Source organism: Mesoplodon densirostris, chromosome 7 (genome assembly GCF_025265405.1).
Source record: "Mesoplodon densirostris isolate mMesDen1 chromosome 7, mMesDen1 primary haplotype, whole genome shotgun sequence".
NCBI lineage: Eukaryota > Metazoa > Chordata > Mammalia > Artiodactyla > Ziphiidae > Mesoplodon > Mesoplodon densirostris.
Window position 1 is genome coordinate 116118538 of NC_082667.1, and position 24880 is coordinate 116143417.

The following is a 24880-nucleotide window of genomic DNA, read 5'->3' on the forward strand; positions in this document are numbered from 1 at the left end:
GAAGAGGCTGTTGCCATTTTCTGTTAAAGATTGTGGTCTCCAGTGCCGCCTTCCTCCTTTCCTCTGTTGCTGAGGCTCAGGCAGTAAGAGCAGCTGTCATCCTTTGAAAGGTGCAAGGCTCTATTCTGAGCCAGGCACTTGTGTTTTGATTTAGTATCACCTCCTTGATACAGGTTGACCTAATAGGCAACACCTGGGAAATAACTGGTGGCAGCGAAGGGAGCAAAGTCTCTCAGGGGCATCATCCTGTGTTTTGTCAGATTTGGGGATGGAGAGGAAATAACGCTCGTCGCCCCAGCGGCCCTGTCCTCCAGGACGGCATGAATAATTGAGAGCTGGCAAGCTGACTGTGCACCAAAGAGTTGCATTATGTAAAGCGGCAGGCGGCGGGGTGTGCGTGCGCGTGTCTGCGTGCGTGTGTGCGAGTGTGTCTGCGCGCCAGAGGGGTGCTTGTCTGAGTGTGTCTGTGCGCTATGCGCGTGCGTGCAGGAGCTCGGGAACAGCTGTCTGGGAGGGAGTCCGAGGGAGAGAGAGAAAAGGAGTGAGGGCCGGGAGAGAGGGGCTCGGCGTGGCCGCACGACCACACCAAGCACCGGCCGCAGGGGAGGTGGGGGGAAGAAATTCAAGGGGAGTCACGCTTACAATTCCAGAGCGTTTCGAAACAGCAGAGAAAGGAAGCTCACCCAGCTTGTGAGAGCCCTGCCCCCGCCGTTAGCCACAGGGCTGTGGGATGGTCATGGAGGTGCGTGCCCTCCGGCATCCTCAGGGCCCCCCGCTCCCCGCCCCCTCCCCCCACTGCCCAGTGCATGAATGAATGAGCTCTGCCCTGCGCTCCACTACCTTCCCAATGGCTGCCAGGTTAGTGCTCACTCGTGCTGACGCTTGTGTGTGTGTATATGTCAGTCCATCTTTGTTTTCTCCAGGCATTTTTTTGGAAGGGGCGCCTATGCAGGGGTCGGGTGGGGGACCTTGTCTTATCTGGCTGTGTGCTTTTTCCAGCTGGCGCAGGCGGCTGGAGCTGCGGAGAACACAAACCTTTCCCGGCTCAGTAAATCCGGAGTCCATGTTGTTTGCTTCTGTTCTGTGTTGGGGGATCTGAAAGCAGCCAGCGTGACATCATGCTGCAGAGATGCCACATTCTTTTTCCTCCCTGGCTTTTTTCTCTCCCCCTTCCTCACCTCCGTCAGAGTAACACTGCCCCCATAGTAGCACTGCCCGAGCTGAGCTTTGGAGCACTGGAGGGTGGGCCTGCTGGTGGAGGGAGGGGTTGGGTTGAGGCTGGTGGGGTCCCCTTGGCCAGCAAGACTTATTCAGGGTCCCCGAACTTGGAGAAAAGAGGGCAGAGGATTGCATTAGCGGTGCGTCACGGAGAGCTGGCCGGAGCTTCTGGGGGAGGTGTGGACAGGCCATGTGCTCCTGTTCTCCACCCACCGACTTAGCTCTGGGCTGCCCCTGGTGGGGGAGAGGTGACCAGAGCAGTGGTTAGCAAGGGAGGGGAGGCGGGCTGGAGGGTTAGAAGGCAGGCCACCCTCTCAGATGTAGACAGATCCGGCTCCTCCTGCAGGGAAGAGCCCTGGGATGGGTGGATGGGTCCAGCTAGCAGGAGGAGGGCACCAGAGGGGAAGTCAGTAGCTCCCGTCTCAGGGAAATAAAGGGATTTGTTTATTCTTTGGCTTAGCCAGCATTTGGCTCAGAGATTTGCCATGTGTTTTCAGAAAATAGGTACCCAGTGGCGGGGGGGCCTTACTCCCCCACGCCTCCTTGTATTGTTAGTTATTTGCTTAATTTAGGTAAGTGGAGGGTAGGGGAGGACTTGAAGCTCTCTCTCCCTGGGGACTCAGCCAAGCGCCCAGCCAGGGCTGGGGAAAGGGATCTTTGCCTCTTGACTTTCTCTGACACTTGTTAGCAGATCGCTTCTGTGGACACTGCCTGGCCCCTCTGCGTCCCGCCACTCCTCTCCCGGCAGCCTTAAGGTGGGCATGCTTTCCTCCTTTGCCTTGGACCGCACTCCATAGGTTAGCGAAGTTCGGGATGGGCTGGAAAGAGCTGGCTTTGGAGGAAGGGAAGAGGAAGGGACGTTCTGGGGAGCTGCCGTTGGCAGGAAAGTGTCAGTGTCAAGGCCATGGATGGTAGTACCCCGTGGGGAGAGAATGAAGGAGTGGGAGCCTCTGTCATCCTACCTGGAAGAAAACCCCTCCTCTTTCCTGGCCCTACACACGTCTTCTGCAGGCGGCAGGCAGCCTGCAGCCCATTCCTTCCACTGTGGAGTCGTCAAGCACAGGTGCCTTGTCGGTGGGACACAGGTACCCTCCTCTTCAACTTGACGGAGGTGAGGCAGACTCACAGAACAGACCTTTCAAGGTCACACATTTTGTGGGACTAGGGTTTGCTAGCTGTTTCGGTAAGGGGCCAGAGAGTGAATACTTGGGCTTTGTGGGCCAAGCCATCTCTCTTGTAATGTTTCGTACAGTGGAAGCAGTCACAGACGTATAAGGATGAACGCGTGTGGCTGTTTTCCCAATAAAACTTTATTTATGGACTCTGAAATTTCCCTTTCATATAATTTTCACATGTCACAAGACATTCTTTTCTTTTTTTTTTTCCCAACCATTTAAAAATGTAAGAACCATTTTTAGCTTGTGGGTCACACAAAAACGGGTGGTAGGCCGGATTTGGCCTGTGGGTCGTAGTTTGCTGACCCGTGAATTAGTCCTGATTTGAGCGGCCTGATAATCACCTGAGACCTCCTTAAGAAAGTGTGAAGGGCGTGAGCAGCCTTCACTGTGCACGTGTTCGCACACACGCACCCTTTTATTCCGGTGACAGATGACACAGGGCTGGATTCAGTTTTCCTAATGGCCTCAGACAGAACCTCACAGTATTGCTCTCGGCCAGCCAGGCGGAACCTCATCTTTTCTGTAAGTCAGGCAGTAAGGGTCCAAGGAGCAAATGTTTGGACTAGAAGGAGGGAAAATATTTGCTAAGGACATGACATCTCCAGAATCTCTTAAGGGCTGTGGTTTTGTATCTGGCCTGGAAATATGCATATAAACGTTCCGAATTGTAGTATCACCTGAGTTGGGCTGAGGACTGAGTGGGTTCTTCTTCGTCCCACTGGAACGTGGGTTTGTCTGGTTGGGGGAAGGAATGGTGGGGGCGGGGCGGGTCCCTTGTAAGGATGCATACATACGTTACACGTGCACGCGCTCTCCTTAGCCTGGAGGCTGTAGCCAGAGACTCATAAGAGAAGAGTGACTAATTCCAGATTCCTCTGATTCAGAATATGTCTCCAAAAATATATGTTTGCATTCTGATTTCCAGAGTACATGGAGTGATGGTTCTGCTCTATTCTGAGGTCATCAGAGCACTTCTTTTCCATCCTACAGCCATTTCTGGGCTCCACAGTTTAAGGGGGATTGAGATGAACTGGAATTCGTTCAGAGGAGAGTGAGCCCAGTGGCTAAGGGATCCATAGTCATGCTGTGTGAGGGATGGCCAGAGGGACCAGCAAGTCTGGAGAAGAAAAGACTGAGGGAGCCTGAGAGCCACGTCAAAAGCGCCATGTGGAAGAGGAGTGAGATTTATTCTACACCTGCCAAGTGGGTAGATAGATATAGGACCTTTGGTGGGAAGCCACAGGAAACAGATTGAGCTTAAAATAAGAAGAGTTGTCCTAAGGTGAAGTGAGTTACATCATCCTTTAATTATCTCTCTGTCACTTGAGGTAGACTCTAAACAAAGATTAGGTGGAGATGTAGGAGAAATGATTTTAAACTTCTAAAAATAGGTTTGAGGCATTAGATTCATTCCACCCAAAGGAATTCTAGCAGGTTTTTTTTTTTTTTTAATCATAAAGAACTTGCTGATGGTAGCAGAAGACGATCAGAAGGATCAGAGGTGGAAGCCCTGGAATTTTGTACTCTGAGTATATTTTAAATGAGGGTACAGCCTCTCTTGGGTGACATAGGTATCTGCTTGCAACCGGGCAGATTGGCCGACCCCTCTTACAGACCTCTTCGTTCTAAAATTTCTATGATTTTAACATAATGGTTATTCTTCAGCCTGTTTCTGTTTGATCTCTGGCAGAAAGTGAGTCAGAACTGGGTTTGAATCCATAGGTTCTGGAGGGGATGAACCATACACTAGGCTCAAACGGCGAGGTTGGGGAGGAGAGACGGGAGGGAAGGGTGCACCCAATGCTGCTGTTTACCCCCATCCACCTATATGCACCCTGCACACCCCTTAGCCTGCCTGCCTGGCTGGGAACTTTCTCCTGACAGCACGGCAGCGGCCTCTGGTGCCTGAGATGGCGTGCCCCTGACGAGAGGGAAAGCTGCTGATGCTGAGTTAACTAGGGGTCCAGACTGCCTAGATCTTGCTCCTGGATCCTTTGCCAGATGTAGATCTGGGTCCCTGTGTCTCAGAGAAGCCGCTGTTCTCAGTAGTTCACGGTGTGTCCTTTATATGCTCTATGTCACCCCCTCTCATGTCTCTGTCTCTGTCGGGGGCTTAAGATATATTCACACTCACTCTTCTTGCATAACGAAAGCCGAAGCTCAGGGAGGAGGGGTCTGCCCCCAGATCATACACAGCGAAGGGGCCGAGTCGGGACTGCCCAGGTCCCTTGACAGGTGTTGAGGGGAACTCTTTGACTGAATCCAAGTAGGTCTTAACCGCAGGGTTAATTACATGTCTGTCTGTCTCATAGACGGTGGGTTCCTTAGAGGTAAAGCCTGTTTCCCTAATGCCTAGAGCATTATCTGGAGCATGTTCTCTTCAGCTGTTTGTTAGATGGATGGATGGATGGACGGACTGATGGATCCTGCACAAGTTCCTTTCAGTTCTAGTAGTAACATTTCTCTTGCGTGGGATGGGGGAGGGGTCCTTGTGGTGCAAACTTAGAAGAAGCTGGACGTTCTATTCAGTTGAACTCCTCCCTGCCTTGTTCTGGTGATTTGTGGCCCCCCAGTGGATTAGAAATCTCCTTCAAGGAAGGGGCTTCCTGGAATAGCTTGGCACCTTTCCACTTTCACAAGGTCCCGTTTTCCTGAGTGTTGAGGCTTCTGAAATACTTCGGGTAGACTGTACTTAGATTTGACTGAGATTGATAGTGAGTCAAGTGTAAAAATATAAAGACCCTATTGTGTGCCCAGCATGTTTAGTACTGTGTATGTACTCCTTGCGTATCTACAAAGAACCACGACACAGTCGCTGCCCTGTGGGGCCCTCAGGATGAATACGTATCACATGGTAGGAGACACATACTAGGTGTTCAGTAAATGCTTGTTTAATGACATCCAGTCCACAAGGTCAGCTTAACTGTGTAGCTCAGAGAGAGCTGGATGCAGAATGATCACTGAGAATCGTGGAGAAGTAAGGAGCATGGCGCTTAAAATTAAGTCCCTTTGGAGCTGTTCCAACACATGTGGGGCCACCTAATGGGTGCCCTCTCCTAGGAAACCTGAAGTGGGGGTGGGGGGACGTGGCTATTGATAGGGCCTCAAAGAGGAAATTCCTGTGTCCAGTGGGAGGTGAGATTACATGACCACTAAGACCCCTTCCAGACTACAGACTGTCAGAGAGCAGTTTGGTCAACACTGCCTGTGAATCCGGCAGGACTGTTTCCCAAATGTTAGGTGTTTGTCCTGTTGTGAACAAACTCAGAGAAAGGAAATGGTACCCCACCAGTAAGTTCCTGTGTTTAATTTCAGCATCTTCAGCTTCATGTTAAGTCTTTATCCTCCTAGCCCTGTGGAAGTGGGGACTAGCTGAAGATGTGAATACCAGCAATTTGTATTCTCATCCCTTGTCTTTGCCTCGTGGACAGGACAGACTTTAGAAACAGGATGCAGTTCCTTAGCTGGAAACTGACTTCCTACTTCTAACCCCCTTTTCCCCTCCATGAGCAAATTATAGGAAGCCCTTTACTTTGGGGATGCACTGTCTAATTAGTTGGGTTTTCTGTCTGTTTGTTTTTAGCTTCCTCCAGTCATCCTAGTAAGCTAGGTTGTGAGCATCCAGTAGGCAAGGAACACAAGTATATAGAAAGATAAAGTGACTTTTCTCAAGGGCACAAAACAGCTCAGTATTTAAACTCAAACATGTACACTTACATCTAGACAAAGTGATCAGGCCAGCAAAGTCTGGAAGTGATGTCACATTTTAGTTTTCATGGATACAGAAGTCAGAACAAGAACCAATGGGCTGTTATAAGAAGGCAGATTTGAGGCAGGCTTAAGAAAGAAATATCTAACAGAGTGGCTGAACAGTGGCTTTAAAATGACTGCATTCCTTTATTCATGCAATACATATCTGTGGTCCCCAGTCACTGAGCTAGAGGCACTGGGGAACCACACAATAGACAAGGCCCCGGCCCCCATGGAGTGTTCAATCTAGTGTAAGCAACTCAACAACAAAAAATAAGACTACTTCAGCTCCTGATAAGTGCCGTGAAGGTGGGAAATGGCACGATGTGATAGTGATGGCCTGGAGACAGGGAGGCTGCATTAGATGCCGTGGCCCTTCGAGACAGGTTGCTTGGGGGAGGTGACATTTGAACTTTGATCTAAAAGTTGAAAAGGAATCAAAATTCAAAACTCTAGAGTGAGAGTTCTGTGGCAGGGGTGAACTTGGTGTGTTGGAGGAACAGAAAGGTCCCAGGAGGCCAGAATAGAGAGAGGGAGAAAGTGGTACAAGAGAAAGTTGAGGAAACAGATCCCTGAGTTTAGATCCCAGGAGCTGGATTGCTAGTCATTAAGTCCATCCCTCCAGAAGGTTAGGACAAGGACACAGGATGGATTTGGTGCGGCCTGTGAACCCTTTGCGCAAAACAGTTCACGTCTGCCTTTGACTTCTGACACTGGTTCTGTAGCGTCATCAGAGTTTTCAAAGGTTATCATCATTTGTTCCTCTTCGAAATGTCCATAGAGATAACTGGAGCCCTGGCTTCTCCCTCAGCTCTGGCAGGACCCAAACAAACTTATTTTGTTTTTGTAGGAAGGAGAAAAAGTGGGTCAGGCTGTTTTGGCATTTCAGGCATGGAGTCTTGGTTCTATTGCGGGCCCTGGTCTCCATGGAAATGAAAAATAGTGTTTGTCATGCCTGTTCCTGGATTGAATTCCAAACTCCGGGCTGAACAGAAGCTGTAGGAAAGCCAGGGAGTGGGGGAGTAGGGTGGATGGAGGCTGCAGCCATTGTGATGCGCGATCTCTCCTTGGCTTGTGTTGGAAAGGCAGACAACCTTTGCCCGCTCTCCAGCCCTGTCTTCACCCATCACCTCTCTGGACCAAGAATGCCAGTAGTAGGGTAACTGATGTTCTTCTGCCTTTCTCCTTGGCCAGACGCTTTCCAGGTACCTTGCCCTTTTATGAATTGCTCAGTTAATAAGTTCATCAACAACTGAAGTCACTGCTAAGACTTTCCCCACAAGTAATTCCTTCCAGGCTTAAGTAGCTCCCTAATGAGAATGTATCTGGTATGTACCTAGAAGGTATTAAATTAGCCAGCTGGCTGAAGATGTTTTGGAGGGGCTCTGCCACCTTTCATTCCCTTTGTAAGATTAAAAAAAAATTAGCTTTCCATAGGTACTTGAACAAGATAGGGAAGGAAGAATGGGTCCGTGGAACTTATTGGCCATAAGAAGTGCCCTGAATTATCTACACAATATCTACAGAGATGGAGACCAATGAGGGACAGAGTGCAGAGGGAGGGTGGGGCCTGGGCCATGTGGACCCTGTGAACCAACGTTTGGATGACCAGTGGCCAGATATATGAGTCTGGAGAATTGTCAGGCTTCCATTTGTAAGGTGTCTCTGCCCATGGTCTGACCTGGCAACAGTTTAGTTCCACCTTCTTGGTTCCAAATTTCAGACAGAACCTTTCCCTGAACACTGTGTATATTTCACCCAAAGTCCCAACTTGGAAAGCCCCCAGGGCATTTCAGCAAGTTACTAGAACAGAAGAGAGGGAGCGAGATGTCCATCTCTGTCTAAATCTTGCTCTTTCAGCAGTGGAGGGAGGCCTGCTCAGTGTCAGGCTCTGCAGTTGCACTCTATGAACTGTGTTAGGAAAGAAAGGCATTATCCCAGGATTCCTCTCCTTCCCTGCCCTTTGCTGAAATGCAACACGATGCTATATCCAGGCCAAAGTGTGGCATGCTGGGACCAGGCTGAGAGAGACCTGCTTTAGCATAAGTTGGGAAGAGAACCTCTATGCCATAAACAAACCAACAAAAAACCCCAGCAGCAACAAAAAGGCATCTCTTCAGAAGCTGTCTGGCCCCTTTCTTCAACCAGGTAATCACAGTTTGACACAAAAAGCACAGTTGGCTTTTTCTCCCTAAGAGAAGGAATTGGACCCAATGGCAGAGTTGTTGCCAGGTTTAGATTCTAAGTGATAGGCTCTCAAAGAGTGAGTTCTATACATGGTCACCAGGAGCTCCTCTTAGGAGGAACAATAGTACATTTTTCCATCCTTTCAAAACCCCACCCCATCCAGTATCCTAAAAAGCATGGGGGAAAAAAGCTACTGAGACTTACACTGCTGAGCTGCCTGTTAACTGCCTGTTAACCCCTTGGTGGACAGTCACATCATCTCCCTGGGCCTGTGCTTCCATCCATAACAGTAAGGGGACTCTGACTCTTTCTCTGCAACAATCATCCCTTGGGGACCTGAGACTGTGGTTTTATTTTCATGGGTAAAGGGGGCCTGACCTGGAGCTCCAGGACATCATAACAAGAACTGAAGCAGGCCTGGGAAATTTTTTTTTCTAAATGACTTGGTATTTTGCTCTCCAAGGAGGCGGGCCCAAGGGGAATTTGGGGCCCAGCTGGGATTTGTGATCTGGGCTATTTTTCCTCCTCTGGTTGGGTCTGCCCTTCCCATCTACCATGCTGTGGATTTATGGGTACAGAGATGCTAAGTGACAAGCAGGAATACAGAGAGGGATTGAAAAACAACCATCTTCAGGGAATCCTCGTCAGCTCTGAATTTGGAACCAGTTTAGGTGGACAGATCTAATGGAGGCATTTGCAGGAAGCATGTAAATTTCATGCAACTATTATGCAAATACACCTATGGCCATCCTGTCTCAGACACTGGAACATGTGCTATGGGAAAATTCAAAGTGGAGCTGGCTAATTTGCATGGATATTTGCAGTGCTATTATAAAGAGCTGAGGAGGATTACTGATGAAACTTCAGCATTGGCATGGGGATGGGGGGGCATAGCTAGATAACAGAATAGTCAGCTGTTAGGAATTAGGAAGCACTCAATATTGGAATCAGCTTTAACTAGATGCTACTAAAGGCAGGGAGGGGAGCGGTGTTTGTAATATGGCTGTGGGCGTGGGATCTAATGCTAAGTGTCAGGCTCCTGCACCAAAAGAAGGTGTGCTGAGTCGTAGTATTACCTTGAGAACCACACCTTCAAGCCCAGCAACCCTGGGGTCTCTTCCATCGGCACTTCCTCTGACAAGCTCAACTGACTTTCTGTTACCTCAAGTCCACCCACCCGGCGGACACTGAACAGCTGATGCACTCAAGAGAGTTATAAGCAGGTTTCTGTCATCTGGGGCAGATACGGTCACTGATCCCTTGATCCTTATATGGTTTAGTCCTTGGGAACACTGGTTCTCAAATTTTGGGGTGCATCAGAATGAGCTATGGTGCTTGTTTAAAATGCGGATTCATAAGACCATCCCCTGGAAATTGTCATTTATTGAGTGGGGGTGGGGCTGGGATTTTGCACTTCAAGAGAGCACCCCATGTAGATTTGGTCCCCCCTATGGGAAGTAATGTTTGGGAGCATTCAAAGCATGTCCATGTAACCCTCTGAGGAAAAAGGGCAAGGATAATTATTCCACTTTTTACAGAGAGGAACAAAAACCTTCTTAATAACAGCAGCTCAGAAATAGTTATTGATCATTCATTACGTATCGGGCACTGCACTGAAGATTTCACTTACGTTATTTCACTTAACACAACAATCCTCTGAGATAGGTATTAGTATCTCTCATTTGTCTGATGAGAAATATAAGGCTTAGAGGCCGGGGTCACACAGCAAGTGGCAAAGCTGGGACTCAATGCTGAGCCTGCTTACACTGCACACTGGCAATTAATCCTGACCCTGCAGAGCCCAAGCAGGCCTTCAGCAAACAAACGTTTCATTTGAAACTGGCTTTCTAAATTTCTAATTAAATGCTCTTTCTGTTAGGCTGGGGTGCGCTGGAATGTATTAGGTGGTCGTTTAAAAATTACCAGTATGGGGCACTGAAGTTGTGACAGCCGTACGTTTGACCATCCAGGTCATGGCAGAGCTGGACTCAGGGCAAACCATAGAGTGAACATGGTGTCCAGGGGTGGGAAGGAGGGGGTCTGATTGGGAATGAGCCAGGGCCGGAACCCACAGTGGCCTGAGAGCCAGAAAGGAGCCTCTGGGGGTGGGGCGACAGGTACATATCTTGCAGTCCCTGGGGCAGAAACAGTTAACTTTGCTGCAAGCAAACAAGTTAACTTAAATGAGGAACACTGGGTAACTTTGCTGCAAGCAAACAAGTTAACTTAAATGAGGAATACTGGGGGGCTTCCCTGGTGGTGCAGTGGTTAAGAATCCACCTGCCAATGCAGGTGACATGGGTTCGAGTCCTGGTCCGGGAAGATCCCACATGCCACGGAGCAACTAAGCCCGCAAGCCACAGCTACTGAGTCCACGTGCCTAGAGCCCGCGAGCCACAACTACTGAGCCCTGCATGCCACAACTACTGAAGCCTGTGCTCCACAGCAAGAGAAGCCACCGCAATGAGAAGCCCGTGCACGGCAACGAAGAGTAGCCCCCGCTCGCCGCAACTAGAGAAAGCCCACGCACAGCAACAAAGACCCGACACAGAGCCAAAGATAAATAAATAAATAAATAAAATTTATTTTTAAAAAAATGAAGAGCACTGGGACACCAGCTGACTATCCTGCTCTGCTCGGGGGTCTGAAACTGTGTGGGTGGCTGATCAGGGAGCTGGCTTGCAGGACTACACGGGCAGAAGGATGGGAACAGAAGGCCAAGCAGACCGGGGCCGTGGCTCCCATGTCTCGAGTGGGGGTGGGAGATGCGGCCAGGAGGGTCGCCACAGAGAGCCCAAGAGCCTTGCTCCTCTTTCCATGTGCCCCTGTTGCTCAGCGACTTCAGCCAGACCTAACTATGGGAAGTAGGATCAAACTGTAGCATGAGGTACTGTGGTCAGACTTAAGGAAGCACTGTTTGTTAACAAAGTAACCAGGGGAGGAGTGACATAGTCTTTAATGGAGGTTTTAAAATAGGAGAGATGGGGGACTTCCCTGGCGGTCCAGTGGTTAAGACTTCGCCTTCCACTGCAGGGGGTGCGGGTTTGATCCCTGATCGGGAAGCTAAGATCCTACGTGCCTCATGGCCAAAAAACCCAAAAACATAAAACAGAAGCAACACTGTAACAAATTCAATAAAGACTTTAAAAATGGTCCGTATTGGACTTCCCTGGTGGCGCAGTGGTCAAGAATCTGCCTGCCAATGCAGGGGACACGGGTTCCAGCCCTGGTCTGGGAAGATCCCACATGCCGCGGAGCAACTAAGCCTGTGTGCCACAACTACTGAGCCTGCACTCTAGAGCCCGCGGGCCACAACTACTGAGCCCGTGAGCCACAACTACTGAAGCCCACGCCTAGAGTCCATGCTCTGCAACAAGAGAAGCCACTGCAATGAGAAGCCCGCGCACCACAGTGAAGAGTAGCCCCTGCTCACCGCAACTAGAGAAAGCCTGCACGCAGCAACGAAGACCAAACACAGCCAAAAACAAATAAATTTATAAAAAAAAAAAGGTCCGTATCAAAAAAAAATAGTAATAAAATAAAATAGGAGAGACGGGAAGTGAGTGAATGACCTCTGGGCCCCCTGCCATGGGTTAAATGTGTTGGGGGGGTCTCAGCTGACCCGTTACTGGGGAGAGTTGATGAGGACAAGTATCTCTTAAGCATTCGCTCAAGTATGTTATGCTTCAAAACACACAGTTCCTTGTACCGCTCTGTGTACTCCATGCTATTTCAGGCCTTCATACCTTTGTTCACGCTGTTGTTTTGGTTTTTGTGGGTTGTCTTTCTGTTTTTCAGGAACATTCTCTTCCCTCCTACTACCACGGCCTTCACCTGGCTCACTCTGACACAGTTTTCAGGACCCAGCTTAAGTCTCAAGGGCCGTATCTTCAAGGAAGCCTTTCTTGACCTCTGACTGAGATTCCTTTCCTCTCTCCTGTCGCACCACTTGTGGCTTATATTAAAATGAGAGGAATACGTGTCTAGCTCTTCCGGATGATGATGTCCCAAGCACAAGGATCCTTTTGACTCATCAGTATGAACTTGAACGCCTAGTATTATGCCAGGTGCTCAGTAAATGTTTGTGGAACAGAAGTTCCAGATGTGAAGTCCTATCCCCTTGGCCAGGCACTTAACCTTTAACCTCTATTTCTCAGGTTTCTTATATGTGAAGTTAAGAGTTGGCTATGTTAATTCTGAAATATGAAAGGGGGGGGGGTGTCTTACTCCAATAGCCCTTCCAAAATCCGTGTCTTCCTTTCTTTCTACAACAAACCTAAGGTCATTTTTAGCTTTAAAATCCAAGGATTTTGAAATATAATGTAATACTATTGTTAATAAGGGTGACAGGATCAGATTAATGGCACACATCGTAGAGTTTGTTGGAAAAACAGTGTTACAGGTTATGAGATTCATAAGAATTGGTTTTATTTGCTCAGCAGGACATCCGAATCTGTAGGATGATGGAGTGCCTTTTAAAAGAGTTTTAGGGGGAATTCCCTGGCGGTCCAGTGGTTAGTACTCGGCACTTTTACTGCCGAGGGCTGGGTTCCATCCCTGGTTGGGGAACTAAGATCCCACAAGCCGCACAGCGTGGCCAAAGGAAAAAATAATAAATAAAAAAGCTTAGTAAAAGTAGAAGAGTTTTAGGAATCGAACGAGTCTAGCTGTGATTTTGCCGAGTTAGGACTGTAGCAGCTCCTAACATTTCTTCCTGTTTAGCGAAGGATCAGAGGGGAGGTGGAGCATGGGGTGGGGCGTGAGGACAATACTTGGGCTTAGTCTTGAGTGTGAGTGTTGGGTGGGAAAGACTGACACAACGTGGAAGAGTGAGGGAGCGTGGCAGGGGATCCGTGAATAGGCCTTGATGGCTGAGGCCGAGTGTGTCCTGGGAGGAGTAGCCAAGCCGGAGCTTTCAAAGGCAGCTTGGAGTTGACGGTTGGGGGACTTCTGTACCATAGTTTGGAGTTCAGATTTTATTCCAGGGAGATAGAAAAGCATAGAGGGCTTTAACCAGGGGCAGAGGAGAGCCAAAAATGACCCATTTACTTTTTGTGGAAAGTTCATTTTGACAGTGAAATAGAGAATGGATTGAAGGCTAGAGGCAGAAAGTTGATTCCTTCTTTCTTTCCATCCGTTCAGCTCCCCGTCGATCCTGTTCATCTGTCCTGTCTCGTCACCCAGCAAATAAACATTACTGAGCGCTTGGTTCTGGGAACAAGCTCTATAATCAGATAGGCCTACGTTTGTTTGATTAGGCCTCTCCAGCCACTTAGCCATGTGTGTGACTCTGGGCAAACTACTTAATATGTCAGTTGTTCAATTTAGCACCTGAAACACAGGACTGGTAATATCCATTAATACTTCACCGGTTGGTTGGGAAGATTAAATGAGAGAATGCCTTCATAAATGCTTGCCACTGTGCCAGGAATTCATAAGCGCTGCTAAACTTTTAGCTATTTGTATTAATATTAGCAGGTTGGAGGTGCAGATTTGGGAGCTGTCGTGATCCTGGGGGTTGTTAAAGCCGTGGGTGTGCACTAGAATGAGACTCGCTTCAGGCGTTAGCTGAGCTCATACTACTTACAGAGCGTCCCGTTGAGCAGGGAGGGAGGCTCAGAGGTGTGCGCCCAGGAACGTGCAGGTCTTCACTTTAACACCAGTGAAGTGTTAACACCAAAGTGTTAAATGCTTTGGTCAGTTCAGTGGTGGAGATTTACAAAAGCTTTTTGGAGAAGGTGGGGTTTGAAATGGGTCTTAAAGGATGAACAGGACTCCACTGGGTACATATGAAGGGAGAGAGCGCTTCACGCACAAGTGGTGAGCCGTTGGGGAGGTAGGGGGCGGGGGAAGAAGAATGTGTATTAAGAAGACCAGGGGCGGGCTTCCCTGGTGGCGCAGTGGTTGAGAGTCCGCCTGCCGATGCAGGGGACACGGGTTTGTGCCCCGGTCCGGGAAGATCCCACATGCCGCAGAGCGGCTGGGCCTGTGAGCCATGGCCGCTGGGCCTGCGCGTCCAGAGCCTGTGCTCTGCAACGGGAGAGGCCACAACAGTGAGAGGCCCACGTACCGCAAAAAAAAAAAAAGAAAAAAATAAAAAAAAAAGAAGAAAACCAGGGGAAGATAAGTAGGACGAGAAGATGGCACCCTTTGAGCGAATACAAGGAGAAAGTATTGAGATCTAAGGAAGTGTCAAATTATTTTCAGTAGAGAGCTTTGAATTCTATTCTGAGGATTTTGGACTTTAATAGGAAGGCTAGTAGGGGGCAGAAAGATAGTATCAGGCTTTTATTTAGAAAGATTCAAGGACAAAGGTGTGAATGGGCACGAAAGAGGAAAGTAGAGGAGAAAACTACTTAGAAGTTATTAGAAAAGTCTAGGCCGGAGGCATTGAGAGCTTGAACTCCAGCCCTGGGGGTGGAAGGGAAGGATGGGTTATGGGAGCTTTAGGGAAATGGAATTAATGGGATTCAGTGGCTCACTTTTTGTGGGGTGAGATGCAAGAGATGGGCTTGCAGCTTGAGAGACTAGGAAATGAAGATGCCATCGAGGGTGGGCGGTAGTGGGAGGCGGCTTGGGAGGAAAGACGGCAAGCTCAGTTTTGAGCATCTGAGGTGCTTGTGAGACATCTGTTTGGAGGAAATGTCACGGTGGCAACAGGTTGCTGGGCTGAAGCTGTACCTCTGCTTCCAGGCATAGTTGAAGTCATGGAAAACAGGAAATGGCTCAGGTGGTGAAGGGCCCACCTTTGGGGAAGGACTAAATTTCAGGTGGAGGAGCAAGGGAGGAGGCAGGTGCTGAGACAGGCAGAGGAATAGAAGAGAGAGGTGTGCGTCCTCAGGGAGGAGGGGAGAGATTTTCAAGAGCGACACAAATCAACAGCCTTGTAAGCCCAGAGAGTTAAATGGCACGTGATAGTATAAGTTGTCTGTTGACTGAAGTGCTGAAAGCAGAGTTTTTGGTACCCGTCGGGTGGCATATGGAGGGTCCGCTGATGTGGGGTCACTGGGGGGGAGGACATCTCCTAGACACGTCGACCACGAGCGCCCGAGATTCATGTGGTTTTGGATAGTTGGGGTGAGTTTCCTCCCGGTTGGAGTTTTTTGCCTACCCCTTGCTCGAATCTTTCCTCAACAGGCAGTTTTCTCAGGGATTCAGTTTGAGGAAGGATAAAGGGAGCTCCTTTCTACTCCTGGGTCTGGAATCACCATGCGTGAGGATGTCCCTTATCTCGGGAAAAGACAGGAGCGCAGCTGTGGGTTCGCGTGTCCGAGACGGGCGTGCACTTGGTGTCATCCGCACTCTCGCTCTCGCTTCTCTGAGCAAACTCGTTGAGGTGAGGGGCAGAGGTCCTGGCTGTTCTTCCAGTGAAGCAGTGCCAGGAGCCGGTTTCAGCCCTGGAGTGTTTGGCCGTGGGTTGCGATTGGCCCGAGAGAAGGGGGGGGCTGCCCCCAGAGAGGTGAGCGCCTGATTCTGCTCCTCGGACCACCCCGAGGCCCCCAGCCCCCACCCCAGGACGGGTCCCAGGAGCCACTTGCTGCTATTCTAGGGCCCAGCTCTTCCAACCGAGGGAGAAGAAGGTAATTTCCTTTGTCCAGGGTTTGGCTGGAGATGGTAGTGGATGAGTTCAGAAGTCGGAGAGGATGAGGATGTTGGCGGTGGGGTGAGAACTTGAAGAGCGGCTTTCTGAATCACAGTGGTTGTTGGTATTATAACTGAGTTTCCAAATTCAAATCCTGTTTGGGGATAAAGCAAAACATTCGGCCTTACTGTCCCCGTACGCCCTCTGGTCACATTTGGCTTCCTTTATTCTGGTCTCCTTTTGTTTCTTCTCTCCATCCGTTTCCTTCCAAAAGTCAGAGCCCTGCCCTTGCCCCGCTGCTGCCCTCCTCCCGCACTTGCTAGTTTGGGCCTTTGGACTTCCTTCCTTTTCTCTCTGCCAAGGATCCCCAGGTGGAAGGTTCTGCTGCAAGGGGCGTGGTTTGCATTGCAGATGGGTCCAATGGGACATCTGAGGTTGCAGCTGGATCTTCATGCAAATGGCAGCGTTCCCCGCCCTGCACTCCACTCGCTGAGGGAAGGTGGGGATGCAGCTTCCCAGGGTGCTTCCTGGGGCCTTGACTGCCTCGCATCCATCCAGCTGTGCCCAGAGCCCCGAGCCTGCTCTGACTGCCCTGTGCCAGGCCTTGGGCTTTTCCCCCCCTCCCCTCGTGCTGCTTTGGCTGTCCAGTCTCACGTGGGCTTTCCTTCCCGTTTCCCATCTCTTTCCTACATAACCTTTCCTTCCCCCATCTCTTTCCTTCCTCCATTCTCTCAGAGCAAAGCAAACACCTGTTAGAACTTCACTGCACTTAATTTTCTTCTCCTCTTCCTTTCTTCATCTCCTCTAGTCCATTAAGAACACAAGCTAAATATTTACACAGTTTATAAGCCCTGACGTGAGGGGATTTGGTATGGCGGGATGTACAAGGTACCTTCTGCAAGTGAATTCTAAGCCCTCTGTGATCAGAGGACACTTGATTCTCTTTGCCACACACTGGTCTTCATTTTAAAGATAGGAATTATGGCACTTGTCATTACTACCTTGGTGGAATGATTTAAGGACCCAGTGAAATAATATGTTGTGAATGCTTTGGAAAGTGGGATTCTTTTTGTTATTTTTATGGGCAAATATCTCCAGAACCAAACGTAGAAACTGGATTTTGCAGCATGTATAACATGAGCTGATGGTACTGATATGATCTCTGATGAGCCTTTCAGATCTTAAACTCCGTGTTCCCTAGACAGTTCTTGACATCTAATGGGGGGGGGGGTGTCCTAACTGTATCTGATGGATGGATGGACAGACAGATGGTCGGATGGATGGCTGGGTGAACGAATCTCCATGTCTAATTGCCCTACTTACCCCTTCCTATTGCTATTTCCATTTCACGTGGACACCACCGCCCCCTCCTGGCCAGCAGCAGTATTATGGTGCAGCAAGTCCATAGCTGGGCCCTTTGCTCCCTATTTCTCCCCAGCCCCGAACCCTGGCTCCCCGAGCTGGCTCGTTGGGACCCATCTTTGGCCTTCAGTCACTGACTGCTTGTCTCTCCTCCCCGTCCCTCTCCACCCCGCCCCCTCTCTCCGTCTGCCCCTGCAGCACTGCCAGTAACTCCAACCGCAGCACGCCGGCCTGCTCCCCCATCCTCCGGAAGCGGTCTCGCTCGCCACCCCCTCAGAACCCGGACGGAGACAGCATGGTGGAGAAGGGCTCAGACCACTCCTCGGACAAGTCCCCGTCCACGCCGGAGCAGGGCGTGCAGCGCAGCTGCCCCTCGCAGTCCGGCCGCAGCGGTGGTAAGAACTCCAAGGTGAGCCGGACCCCGCCGGGGACTCTGTCCTTGCTCGTTAGCCGGCTGCAGGGAAGCTGGCGCCGGGGGGACGGTGAGGCAGAGAACCCCATCATCCAGGGACCTGACGTGATTGGCCGGCCCCTAGTGTCCCAGAGATAGCCTTGATTCAGTGAGGCGAGGCGGGGCCGGCAGGGGAGAGAGACCCTAGTTAAATTTTATCATCTCAGCTAAGCGCTCCGAGAGGGCCCCGGGAGCTGGAAAAATGACTCCGCAATGACCGTTCTCTCTCTTTAGGGGCTAGGGAGCCTCACGGGCCTTGAGACTTGGAGGAGAGGTGCTCTGGGGGTCAGGAGGGGTCATCTGTTTAGCCCTGCTCCCTTTTCCAAATTTGGGGTAGAAGGGAACATTATTTGGGACAACTGTACTGCCAGGAAGGGAGTCCTCAGGGAAGGTTGCGGAATGCCGTTTTCACCTCCGCCCTGGCCACCACCCTGCCCGACCTTTGGGAACAACCTACTTGGTACTCATCCGGCCAAGAGGGCGGTGACAGGGCTCTCCATCCCTCCCAAGTGGTCAGAGTTGCCACCTGAGCCCCGGCCCTTTGCCTAAGGAGGGGCATAAAATAAGCCCCGGGGGGCCTGGGCTACTTATGGTCCCCAGAGACTTTCTTCTCCCCCACCCCCTTAGTCCTTTGGGAAGCAGGAGATGTCTTTGCCTAGATGCTCCTTCAAAAGCTTCTCTTACCTGCTGGACTCACAGGCCCCAGGAAGGGGAGGGGACCCCGGGAGGCTCGGGAGCTGGCTTCCCACCTGAATTTGTCGTTTGATTTCTTGTTCTTCCTCTTCTCCCCCCACCCCCATCTCCCAAATACCTTCTTTGCATGCATGGTCTTAGTCTCACAAGCGCCTCTCAAAAGTAAGCCATCTTTTGTCTCTGTCTTTGGTCTCCCCTCCGGTGTTGAATTGTCTGTAGTGCTCCGCATCCCTCCCTCTTCCCTCGCCCATCTTGGCCCATGCGTCTTGCTTGGCCCCTTTCCCAGAAGGGCCGGCCCCACTGCCCCTGGCAGGCTGGCTGAGGTCACTGAGCGGACCATTCCCACTGCACCCGGAGTCGGAGACCAGACCCGCCCCCCACCCCCGTGTCTCTGCCTGCGCCCCAAACACTGCCTCGGCTGGGCGTCTGTTCCCTACTTTCCTGGTGCCATCTAGAAGCAGAGTCCTGCCAGGGCTTAGTTTCATTCCTCTGGGGAAGGGAGCCCCCCCCCACCCCACGCAATCTGGTGGGGCTGCAGGTCCTGATACCCCCTTGTACCTGCTCTGGTGGGCGATTCCTGATTCCCCAGGCGAGCTGATTGAGGGTCACGAATTCCCTTACACGAGTTCCCTGGTGCAGTAGAGCCACCGCAGGAGCTCACCCTGGCCCGCTCCTTCCCTCCGCTTGCCCGCTGAGAGCTGCTCAGCCTGAGCGCCCCTTAATGCTTCCACCCACCATCCAGCCTGGGGCTCCTGGTGTTCTTAGGATCCTGGCTGGTGATCAGAGGAGAAGTCTTCTCTCAGAGGGCGTGGCACCAGCCCCGGGAGGTCATGGACGTTGAGAGTTGTCCCTGCTCAGGCCCTGCACAGATGCAACCAGGTCAGGGAGAGTCTGCCCAGGACCCCAGAATTTCAAAGGCCTGAGGAGAACTTGGAGGGAATGGAGGGTGAATAATAGGTGTTTTACAACAGCGGGGCTCAGGAAATGATACCCACGGGGGAAGGGGGTGGCTACAGCCTGAAGAAGAGAGAGCTGAGGGATGACTTAGTCATAGCCTCAAGCCTCTGTAAGGGCTTTGGGGAGGAGCAGGGTTCAACAGCTGTTCTGGTTACTGAGGGATGAACCAGTGGCTACAGGGCTAATCCTACAGTCTGTGACCTTCAGGCTAAAAACTCATCTTAGCTCTGAGGATTTTAAACCACCAGCTGCTGGCTGTGGGCAGGGCAGGAGGAACTCTGCCTGCCCCGAGGAGGCCCCCAGGAGTCCCCTGTGGGTTCGGGGGGCTCGGCAGGTGCAGGCCTTTTGGGGACGGGGTTTGGAGGTGACCTCTGTCAGCCCCTCCTGAGCCCCTCACGCCTCTGGCTGGGGAGAGGGCAGATGCAGTGGGACAGGGCATCCAGTTATTCCATTTCTCTGCCTCTGCCCACAGTGTTTACACACTTTTCCATCCTAAGGTCAAGCTCTAAGCTTCCTTACCCTCTTACCCCCTGTGCCTAGCAAGGCACTCAGTGAGCAGAGAGCAATACTTATTTATGGTCGACAGCACTTAAATCAGCACTTAACGGAGCGCCTCTTTGGGTCAGGTGATGGGTTGAGGGGAGTAGCCAATGATGAGGATTTTTAAAAACTCCTCAATGGTAAGTCTTCCTTAAGAAAGGGTATGAAGACCAGGTTCCCACCCCCAGGCAGTGTCTAGTCTGGGAAGGGAGATAAGAAACACAGATTATCCTGATTATTTGTGCCCAGATTATCCACAAACCTAACCTGACCTTCAGAACCACATGAGTAGCTGGGATGCTCGATGAAGTCGGAGGCAGGAGAGCTCCCGTCTGAGGCGGGGAGCGGGTGCAGGGAACCAGGCTGGAACTCCCAGCGGGATTGTGGAGGGGCAGAACAAGACATCAGGAAGAGACCAAGAGCTGAGCGAGAGCCCAGAGTGCACCTCAGCCCCTTTCCTGAGAGCTGAAGAGGGAGGTGACTGGTGGGGTCCAGCTTTTCTTTCCCCGCGAAGAGCTTGGGTGAGGCGGTGCCTGAACCCATCAGCCACAGACCGAGGTCCCATCCTCTCCCCAGCTGTGACCATCGTCACTAACCGACAGCACAGCAGTTAACAAGGACTGACTTGTGGCGGGGAGGGCGGCCTACCACCCCAGGCGGACGTGGTGGCAGCCGTGTTTGGTCTGGGAAGTGGGCGTGCGGGACAGAGAAGACACACGGGGACCAGTGTAGGAATGAGGCTCTGCGTTGTCAGGGCCCGGAGCAGGGAGCGAGGGAGAGCTGCAGGGGTGAGGTGAGGAGAGGGAGGGGGGTCTTGTGGTGGGGATACCCCTCCCCTGGTGGAGCCTTTTCTCAGGTTGACCGAATGCAACCACAGCGAGGGGTCTGGTGGCCAGAGCTCCTGCCACTATTCTCACAGCCAGGCCACCTTGCTCCCTGCGTCCTGTGCACTAGAGGAGGTGACCTCCTATTTTTCAGGCCACTTCTCCCTGAAGCCGGGCCTCGCTCACAGTGTCTGCCTGCCCTTCTCTTGCGCCCCTATTTCCTCGTGTGTTAGTACACTGAGGTTGGACGAGGTAGCCGGCGAGGCCCCGCTCCTGTGACTCTGCAGCTGTCCTGCTGAGGCGGGCCCTGCCCGGGGCAGCCCTGCCCAGAGCCCTGGGCTAGACGTCAAGGCCCAGGTCTATTCCAGGACCCCTTAGTTTGTGCCACCGCCCAGCTTCCGCTCTGTAGTGCTGGCTTGTGGCCGCCAGGGGGAGCCCGCAGCCGTTTCCTGCTCCGCCAGCTCCGGAACCGGGCGCTGCGGTGCCGGGAGCCCATTGTGCCTCCCCGCGCTGGGTGTGCGGTGTCGCGGACTCTGTGGCTCTGGAACGCCTTTTCCCCTTTGACTCTGTCCCTGTTGTTCAATCCTAATTTTTGTGGTTTCCTTTCCAGTATGACAGACTTAACCTGATCAAAGTAAGAAATTGTTCTTTCCCCCCAACTCCTCTAACTAGTGCTCCTCCTTCCCTCCTCTGCCCACACCCCGTCCTCCAGACTCCCGGGCCTTTGCACTGGGGGGATGTGTAAGGAACTTGTCTGTTTCCAGGGGCCTTGGAGTCCCTAAGGTGCTCGCTCCTCACACCTCTGGCGAGGAGTTTAGAAACCTGCTCAGCTCAGCCCTGTCCCAGCAGCTCTGCCTTCGGGCGGTTTTCCTGACTCCGCCCTCCCGCTTTGCCCAGATCCACTTATCACCTGTCAGAAAGCCCTCGCCCCACTCCCTCGTTCTGTTCTTCCCTTGCCTCTGGCCCTCTGTGCACAGGAGGACATTTTCGAGAACCCACCGGGGCAGAGACTTCATGCGTGCCACTGGACACCCCTCTCACCCTCCGGGGCCACCGCTCCCTGGCCTCCCTGCCCTGTGAGCTGGGCCCTCCCGGTCCAGCAGCTCCTCCAGGACTCAGTCCTGGAAAGCAGAGCCATGGAGATCAAACTGAGTTTAGGGAGACTCACACCCACATGGCTGTTCCCAGGGGCTGCCGTGGATTTGGCCGGAGGGGTGGACACCCTCAGTGGTGATGGGTAACAAGCTGCCCACAGAGCGCTGGATCGGGGCAGAGTCTCAGGCTGAGGGACAGAAGTCCTCCTCGCTCTGTGTGTCTGACGTTGCAGTACTTGTGAACACGTATTTACACAAGCAAGTAACACACACAAAGGTATCACACAGCTAGTGAGAGATGGGCCCAGGTTCCCTGGTGCAGGCTCTTTGTCATTCTGAAGCTCTTTTTCCAAACAGATTCAGAAGGGCCATGCATTTGTGGGGCAGTGCACGAAACTCTCCTTCTTCCATTCACCCGAGTTAGGAGGGGGGGCCTAAGTAAAGGATCAAATTCCTGCCGCCCCCTTTCCTCCGAGGGTCTCACGTGGAGGCCAGGACGGTGAGGTGAGCAGCTGGGGGCGGGTACAGAGAGTTTTCTCAGCCGTGAAGCAGGTGTCTGATGACCTGGCTTTGGTTTGATGAAACGCAGGCAAACTGCGGGCGCTTGAGGCTGGCAGCTTCTAGAGCGTGCTTTTCCACTATTGAGAGAGGTGTTTTCATGGATACCTGCACAGCCTCGTGCCCTGTGATCTCAGAATGAGGACCCAAGAATTAAGATGTTCTAAGGTGCAGCCTCCTTGCCCCATCCACTGTCCTCCAGAATGGCTAGAGGCTAATTTTCAGTCCACGATTCCCATTCTCCCTCAGTGGTGGAATAGTTGGCTTTGAATATTTGGATTTGGCCCCTTACCTGCTAGGCCCTCTGGCTTGGAGGAGAAGATGAGGCTGTGGTGGGAATACGTGACTTCCGGATGGGGCCAGTGGTGACAGCCTTTGTTGGGAAACGACCAAAGAGAGCATCTTGCAGAGGAGGATTGAGCGCCTGCCTTGCCATGTGCCCCCTGGCCAGTGAGATAGGGTGTGAGGTAGAAACAAAGCCACTCAGGCCACCCATGCCTGCCCAGAGTGAAGGTGAAGGTCTCCACAGAGTTCTTCCGGTGGGATGGGAGAGCCAGCGAGGGGGGCGATCGCGCGCCCAGGCCTTCACCACTGCAGTCACCCTCACCCTCCGCCCCCCGCCGCCTCTCCAGACACCGCACAGCAGACCTCCTGAGACCACGCCTGCCTTCTTCCCTTAGGAGTAGGGACCCTGTAAGACCAGGTGGGCGGGATAAAGGTTGCTAAGTGTGCCCACGATCCACACCTCTGCGTGTGCAGCCATAGCTCGGAGAGCCTGCCGTTGGGTTCTAGACCACCCCAGTGAAGCAAATGTTACAATAAAGCAAGTCACGTGGATATTTTGATTTCCCAGTGCATATGAAAGTTATGTTTACACTGTACTGTAGTCTGTCGAGTATACAATAGCATTATGTCTAAAAAAAAGCAGTGTACACTTAAATTATAATTAACAATACAATTTTAAATTAACTGAAAAATAATGAATGCTCTTGGGAAAATGGTGTCAATGGACTTGCTTGACACACGATTGCCACAAACCTTCGGTTTGTAAAAAATGCAATATCTGTGAAGCGTAGTAAAATGAGGTGTCCCTATCTATAGTTAAGACGTGGACCCGTAGGCAAAGCTTCCTTCTACCCAGTGACTCTCCTCCTGAATTATACACCCTTGGCAAGCATTTTAAAACTGAAAATACCCCAGCCCCTGTCTACCCAATCTAAACCTGTTGGGTCAGCCCCTGAAGGGATGGGGCAGGGGTGTGCATGTGCGTGTGTGTGTGCGTGTGTGTGTCTGTCTCTATCTGCTTGTCTTTCTGTCTGTCTTCCAAGTGGGATGTGTATGTATAAAGGACTCCTGGCCAGTGAGATGGGAGATAGACTAGGCCATCCCTCCTCTTAGCCATCCCTCCTCTTTCCCTGAAAAACTTTGTTACCTTGGCTCAGGGCTGGGAATGGAGAGCACCTGAATTCTGGAGTCGGGACGGACCAGGGTTCGTTGGTATTGAATTTTAACCCCATGGAGTCGGGAAGGACCTTTAGCAATTACGTGCTTCAGCCTTGCTCCCCACACACAGCCCCCAACCACTCCTTGGCCGCTGTCACTTACGTGATCAGCCAGTTGGGCAGAAGGAGGAATTTACTGAGTTGGAGGGAAGTTTCTAGGCAGTCCCTTGACCCCCCGACACCAGAGGGTCCCACCCTGCCTTGCAGGGGAGCCGACTTGGGTGGATGGCTCTGTTGGTCTCCGTGGGTACTTTGCTTCTGATCAGGGCCCATTGGGGCCTGGGTCTCGGATGCCTGCAGTGCATTCCTCGCCCCCATCAGAAGAACCTTGTGATGGGGTCTGCTCCCTTCCGGCCGAGCTCTAGCTGGTGCTGCGCTGCCTGCCATCCCAGCCGCGGGGGCTTCCAGCATGGACCGCTCCCTGGGCCTCCTTTCGGGAGCTGTCTTGAGAAAGGAGGACCCCCACCCCGAGCAACAACACGGGGAGCCTTCAGCTGCCTTGGGATTCCTCCTCCCCGCCCGCCCTCCGCTGTCTGTGTAACCTTCCCTCTGGAGCCAGGAATGCTCTGGCCATTCCCGCCGTCTCTCCCTGACTAACGTTGCTTCTCTTTTACTTTGTTTTTTACAGAAAAGCCAGAGTTGGTATAATGTAAGTATCCCTTTTCTCTGCTTGTTGGGTTCGTGTAAGGCAGGTGGGGGGTGGCCGTGCTCGGGGCATGGAGGCATGGGGGGCACAGCGTGGCTTCCCTGTGGGCTCGGGCAAACTTAGGGGCCTAGAAAGGTGGGCTTGTCCCCTGACCAGACCCCCTCCCTCAAAAACCAGACACCATGGTTCTCTTCTGTAGCAGGACAGGACTGCTGGTGAGGGAGGGTTCGATTCCCAGAGACCAAGCAGGGACGGGCTGCCTCGTCCCCCCCCAGAATCCCCGACAAGGGCCCTCCAGCCCTGACGGACGAGACCGGGCTGGGGAGGCATCCCAAGGC

The 24880-nt window shown here is 52.0% G+C and overlaps 1 protein-coding gene across 3 annotated transcripts in view; it reads left to right on the forward strand.

Moving 5' to 3' along the window:
* The first annotated feature begins 584 nt into the window (after window positions 1-584).
* Window positions 585-24880, forward strand: part of GRAMD1B (GRAM domain containing 1B) — a 60359-nt gene continuing 36063 nt past the window's right edge. The window contains exons 1-3 of one of the 3 annotated variants that reach the window (XM_060103185.1): window positions 585-742; window positions 17476-17686; window positions 24525-24545. In XM_060103185.1, coding sequence (XP_059959168.1) covers window positions 17573-17686; window positions 24525-24545 — 135 coding nt within the window. In that variant the 5' untranslated portion in view covers window positions 585-742; window positions 17476-17572. Of the gene's footprint in view, window positions 859-2278; window positions 2330-17475; window positions 17687-24524; window positions 24546-24880 lie in introns of those variants that run through there. The other 2 variants (XM_060103183.1, XM_060103184.1) reach the window with 2 other exon arrangements.